The 6,763-nt window shown below is 40.1% G+C and overlaps 1 protein-coding gene across 1 annotated transcript; it reads left to right on the top strand.

Annotated features, from left to right (window-relative positions):
• The first annotated feature begins 259 nt into the window (after nt 1-259).
• LOC144241267 (olfactory receptor 51I2-like) lies at nt 260-1,207 on the top strand. The gene has a single exon (XM_077775814.1). The coding sequence runs from the start codon at nt 260-262 to the stop codon at nt 1,205-1,207; it is 948 nt and encodes a 315-aa protein (XP_077631940.1).
• The last annotated feature ends 5,556 nt before the right edge of the window (nt 1,208-6,763 follow it).

Here is a 6,763-nt window from a genome sequence, read left to right on the forward strand (position 1 = left end):
GAGGAAGAGAGAAAATCCCATACAGGCTCCATTCTATCAGCGTGGAGTCTGATGTGGGACTCCATCTGATGAACGATGAGATCATGACCTGGATGCTTAACTGACTGAGCCACCCGGTCGCCCCAATCCCAGTGTATTTTAGGATTAAAATCTATGTGTAATCACAATGTATTAACCTTTGTGTTGTTTTTCCTCCCCAGGAACGATAGTAGTCTTAGACACAAGTTAGACTGGCTGATAACAAATGTCCCAGCTTCTCATGGATAACTTCAAAGTCAATGCTTCTGATGCTCCCACCTTTATCCTGACGGGCTTCCCAGGAATGGAGGCCATGGAATCCTGGCTATCCTTCCCTCTCCTTCTGCTCTATACTTTCTCCATTGTGGGAAACATCCTGATCCTCCTTATTGTGAAGGAGAAGCAGAGCTTGCACCAACCCATGTACTACTTTTTATGTCTCCTTTCAGTCAATGACTTGGGAGTGTCCTTTTCCACATTGCCGACTGTGCTGGCTGCCCTCTGCTTCTGTGCCCGGGAGATTGCCTTTAATGCTTGCTTGGCCCAAATGTTTTTTATCCACCTCTTCTCTTGGACAGAGTCTGGCATCCTTCTGGCTATGAGCTTTGATCGCTCCGTGGCCATCTGCCACCCACTGCGCTATATTACAGTGCTCACTAATGCCCGCATTGTGGCAATGGGACTGTGTACTGTCCTCCGAAGCTTTGCTCTCATCCTCGTGTTCCCGCTGCTGCTGCACAGACTGCCCTTCTGCCACCCCCGGAACATCCTCTCCCATGCCTACTGCCTTCATGTGGATATGATAAAGCTGGCATGTACTGATGTCTCCTTCAATAGCCACTATGGGCTGTCCATTGTGCTATTCACCTTTGGCCTGGACTCTGCGCTCATTCTCATCTCCTATGTACTCATCTTGCAATCAGTGCTTGCCATCACCTCCAGAGAGGAGCGCATCAAGACCCTGAACACATGTGTGTCCCACATCTTAGCTGTGCTCATCTTCTATGTGCCCATGGTGAGCGTGTCCATTGTGCATCGTTTTAGTGCTGGCCTGCCCCATGCTGTCCATATCCTCATGTCTATTCTCTACCTTTTTGTGCCTCCCATGCTCAATCCTATCATCTACTCCATTAAGACAAAGGAGATACGTCGCAGGCTCCTCAAGATGCTCTTTAGGGTTAAGTCCTGACTCTTTGGCAGAGTTAGAAACCTTGAAGGATTTTGTCTTGGAGGTGTAACCATCCAGACACCATGGGATAGGAGGTCAATGAAAAGAATGTTAGTGCTACACTTTAAGGTGTAAGATCAGTGAACAATTGCTTAGTCTGGTATATTGGGCCAACACCTGTCAAGACCCTCTTGGATCTTATCCACAAATCAATGATTTAAATGTCCTTTAGAAACAGAAAAATGGTTTCTTTTCAAGAATAATTCATAGAATGTCAAATATCACTACAGAGTGACATTATTTTCTGAAGAAGCAGGGAACTATTTTCAGGATACTTGGTGATGTGGTTAGGACTTCTGGTTATGGGCCTGCACAATTCTGAAAAAGACCAGGGCAAAGAGGGATTAATTATGGGCTAGATATCACATTTTTACCATGCAAGTTTAGCTTGTGTGATTAGTTTCTGATGTTTCCAGGAGACAGACTCTTCCCAACATGCTGTTTGAAAAGCCAAGTTTTAGAGTTTCACAGCTGTGATGGTTAATATTACATGTGACTGGGCTACAAGAAGTCTGGGTATTTGGTTAAACATGATTTCTGTGTGTATCTGTGAGCATGATTCTGAATGAGATTAACATTTGAGCTGACAGTCTGAGTAACGAATATTACCTTCCTCAGTGTAGGTGGGTCTCACTAATCCATTGAATGCCTGAATAAAGTAAAAGTCCAAGAAGAGAAGAAAGACATCTCTGTCTGATTGTCTGAAAGTAGGGATGTTAGTTTTCTCTTGCCTTTGGTCTTAGACTTGGACTTATCCCATTGGTTTTCCTAGTTCTCCAGTTTTCAAATCTGTACTGGAACTATACCAGCAATTCTCCTCGGCTTAGACTTTGGGATCTCCATAATAGTGAGAGCCAATTTCTTATAATAAATATAATAAATCTCTTTATTGGTTCTGTTTCTCGGGAGACCTCTGACTAATTGAACCAATACAATATTTGAATAGTCAAAATTATACTTTAGGATTCCTGGTATATTCTTTTCACACGGGAGGTGCTGAATTATCCAGGCACTTGCATTTCTACTGCATAAATCAATATGATGATTTTTTGCATGTATGTTTTGTGAAAACATCAGCACAATAAGGTGACTTAACCCAATCAAAGAGGTGACTTCTTGAGTAAGTGGGCTGAACTTCTCAGTCTTAATTTCCTCATCTGTAAAATGAGACACCAATCTCTGATTTATCTACCTCATGTTTGTTTTGAAGAGGGAATAAAATAAACTGCTTTTAAAATTATATAATAATACATACAGTTTATTTGCTCATATGATTTTTATTTAGCAAGAATAAATACAAAATACAGTGTTTAGCTTCAAAGCATCATGGGTATAAACCAGAGTCTGAATAATATTTTGTCTAAGACTTTCTTGAACCCTAAGTAGCAGTGTTCTATAGCCTTTTCTGTTCCCACTGTCCTTGGAATGTACTTTAATCATATCCATTAGTTGGGGTAGTTTGTTTCCTCCACCAGACTGTAAACAACTCATGCACAAGGACCGTGTCTTATGTATGTTTATACTCTTCAGTCTCTAACAGAGGGCCTGAAATATACCAGACATATTTAAATAAGTAAAGAAATAAATTAATAAGTGATTATATTTTCATATATTTACCTACCAACCATCTCTTTATACTTCAATGAGTTACCATATCCTAAAATATAATCTAAAATAAATCATAATTTTATTAAAGAGCAATTTTATATCAAGACATATTATTCATAGTCTAAATAACATATGCATTATGGATCTGGCCAGAGTAAAAAAGAATCAATTGTACTTGCAATCTTCAAACACACCACAAATGTACCTTGCATATTTATATTGCTCAGACCTTAAATACTGTATAGAGATTATACCTAGAGCAATTTCAACAGAGTGCCAGCATGTGCTCAACTTTAGCAGGTGCATAAAGAAATATTTTTTGAAACAATATTGCTGTTTAATCATACTTTGTCACAAATATGACAAATAATGAGGTTATTGCCTTAATAAGTGTACGATATATGCTTTCAGTGACAGTACTTTTGCTTGCTCCTTTAAATCTGATGGACTTTGAAGAAACTATTTGGCTCATTTCCATACCTGTGAAACGCTGTCTAGGGGTATCTGGGCTATTTTCCACATCACGTTCTATAAGTGAAAACACTCAGTACTCTTCTCTTGACCTTAGAAATCTGCCTAGTCTACAAGAAATTCAGCTGGTGAAGTTTTCTACTGTTCATTCCATTAGACAGAACATTCATGATCTGTCAGAACATGATCATGATCAAAACAATCTGCCTGCATCTGTAACTAGCAAGTATGGTAAAGTGTCAGACTGTGACCTGGTTTACTGAAGAGAATTATGATTACTCCAAGTGCACTCACAGGGCTCTGGGTATCCAGGTCATCAGATACATCTGATCTGAGCTCTTGGCTTCTTTAGTTTCTTCTTGTGACATGAATTGCTCCTGGTCCCTTTAAGCAAAACCAAAGTCACCCACTTGTTATGAGCCTGAAGTATGTCCAAGGACCATCCAAGTCTGTGTCTTCTTGAATTGTTGGAAGCAAATGCCAAGATATTTACTTTATAGAACATAAGTTTAAGACATTCTCCATGTTGGTGCTAGTTTAATGAGAACCTTGCAGATGCACACAGTGGAGGAGTATAGGACACAGGAACCATCACTGTATGGAATCTGGGTCCCTTCTACACATTTTAGAAGCTCCAGTTGAGTTCCCAGAGTCCCTTTCTACCTCCCTTAGATTCTACCCAGCACACCTCATACTGCTATGTGAGGATATGTGTGGCTATACCTTCATCTCATAAAGTGCTTCCAGTGTGGACCCTCACAAACATATAGCAAGGAACTCCTTATTTATCCCCCTGCCTTTAACACATCCAGGGTGGACATAGGGAAATAAAGATCAGGTCTGACTTAATGATTTTAGAGCAATTAAAAAAAACCCAGTCATATATAATCTTTTCTGCTTGCTATTTTCTGTTTCCTAGATGAGGAAATGTCCATAAGTAGCCCCTTGAAAAATATGTAACTATATTTCTACCCAGGAAGGTGAAGAGGATCATGACTTGCATATCATTTTATAGTTATGTATCCCAATATAAGGTATGGATTTTGTGAGGGTGTGTAATATTGTGATTTATAAGAAATACATATTGGTCATTCGGATGATATATTCTCATAGATATTCAGTCTTTATCCATAGCTCTAGGTTCACAGCTCCCCAAACCCTTGGAATTTCCTGAGGGATAAGAGCAATGGAAAGGAACATCTTTTGTTATAGCATTTGCTGTTTTGTTCTCAGTTCCTGAAAACACTTCTGAGACATAAAAGTGAAATGGATGTCTTATTAATAGAAGCTTCTTTTCACCAACAACCGTGCTTGTGTTAATGTGGTGACTGGGGAAGGCACATAAGGGGAAGAGTTGGTTGCCAGAGGAAACAACCACAAACAGAAGGGTGGCACTTTCAGTTTCACCATGTAATTTCTGAGGAGGGGAGAAGGCTGGAAGCCAAACCGATCACCAATGGCCAATAATTTAATCAATCATGCCTATGTAATGAAGCCTTCACAGAACTCCCAAAGGAGGAGGCTCGGAGATCTTCCAGATTAGGACAAGAGTATATTTCCATATGTTACTGTGCCAGACCCCAAACTTCCTGAGGATAGAAGATCCCTTGCTCAGGACCTTGCTCTATGTATCTCTTCATCTACATATGGATTCATTTAACATTATTTAGTATCTGTTGTAATAAGCCAGTAATCTAGTGAGTAAATGGAGTTTCCTGAGTTCTTTGAGGTGCTCTAACAAATTAATAGAACCTAAGGAGGAGGTCATGGGAACCTCTGATTTATAGCCAATTTCTCAGAAGTATAAGTAACAATCTGGACTGGTGACTGGTGTCTGAAACAAACAAACTTGTGACTGGTGTCTGAAGCCCAAGGAGCGGGTCATGGGAACTCCAATCTGTAGCCAGCCAATCAGAAGTACAGGTGACAACCTTGACTTGCTACTGACATCTGAAGCAAAGGCAGTCTTGTGGGACTGAGCTTTCAACCTGTGGGATCTCAGGCTATGTCTGAGTAGACAGTTGTCAGAAGTGAGTGAATTATAGGACACCAAACTGATGTCAAAGAATTGCTTGGATATTTAGGGAAACCATCCCTCCTCACACATACATGCAGTGGGATCACTACCAAACATTTAGTACCAAACATTTAGGGTACTAATGGATGGCATAGGAAAGTTTTTCTACAAACATAGAAAGGAGAGAAAAACAGTGTTGCATAGAAATGAAAAAGTGGTATACAATTTAATGTTTTTCTTAAAATAAAGTGTAAGGAAGAAAGACCCCCATAAACAACTATGGATGCTGAAAAAAAAAGAAGATACGTGTTCCAGGAAATTGAATTCTCACCCCAGGAGAATAGTAGAACACATTTCTTGCTGCTATTTGCATGAGAGACCTGAAAAGCAACTGATGTAGACTGAACCAAGAGAAGAGAGGGCTTCGGGGAGAACTTACCAAGAAGATTAAAAAGCATTTAACAGAAGAGTAGTGTGATGAAGAGGGTGGACAGATTCGAGGCAATGATAAACTCAATGGCTTCATTAATTAGCCCCAACTGTAATAATGCTCACCATTGGTCATAGATGCCATGATGTTTCCTATCTCATACTTTCTTTCTTCACAAATTGCTCACATCTATTACCCCAACCTCTTACTCCCAGCTGATGATCTTACTTTCATTTCAGAAGAACGTCGGTGGGATTAGACAGGAACTCTCAACGTCCTATCACTGAGTTTGCACTTACCTTCTGTGAAAAGATAAACCAAATGAAAAATTTAAAACTTCATTTGAGCAAAACTCAATGTAAGTCAGGCAGCATCCAATNATGGCTTCATTAATTAGCCCCAACTGTAATAATGCTCACCATTGGTCATAGATGCCATGATGTTTCCTATCTCATACTTTCTTTCTTCACAAATTGCTCACATCTATTACCCCAACCTCTTACTCCCAGCTGATGATCTTACTTTCATTTCAGAAGAACGTCGGTGGGATTAGACAGGAACTCTCAACGTCCTATCACTGAGTTTGCACTTACCTTCTGTGAAAAGATAAACCAAATGAAAAATTTAAAACTTCATTTGAGCAAAACTCAATGTAAGTCAGGCAGCATCCAATCTAGCAAATAGAAAGGAGCTCCGAGGAACTCTACAAAAGAAAGACTTGTATAGGCAGAAGCGAGAGGGAATACGGAAGTTTTTGTTTTGTTTTGTTTTTTACAAATAGTTTATTGTCAAATTGGTTTCCATAAAACATCCAGTGCTCATCCTCAGAAGTGCCCTCCTCCATGCCCATCTCCCCCCTCCCCCCCAACCATCAGTTCTCAGTTTGTTCTCAGCATTCAAGAGTCTCTCATGGTTTGCCTCTCTCCCTTTCCCCCACCATTTTCCCCCCTTCTTCTCCCCCATGGTCCTCTGGTAAGTTCCTCCTAATCCT

The sequence above is a fragment of the Crocuta crocuta genome, unplaced genomic scaffold (genome assembly GCF_008692635.1).
Source record: "Crocuta crocuta isolate KB4526 unplaced genomic scaffold, BGI_CrCroc_1.0 scaffold504, whole genome shotgun sequence".
Lineage (NCBI taxonomy): Eukaryota > Metazoa > Chordata > Mammalia > Carnivora > Hyaenidae > Crocuta > Crocuta crocuta.

What these genes read in the sequence shown, in the direction of transcription:
- LOC144241267 (XM_077775814.1), top strand. Translation starts at nt 260, where the DNA reads ATGGATAACTTCAAAGTCAATGCTTCTGATGCTCCCACCTTTATCCTG.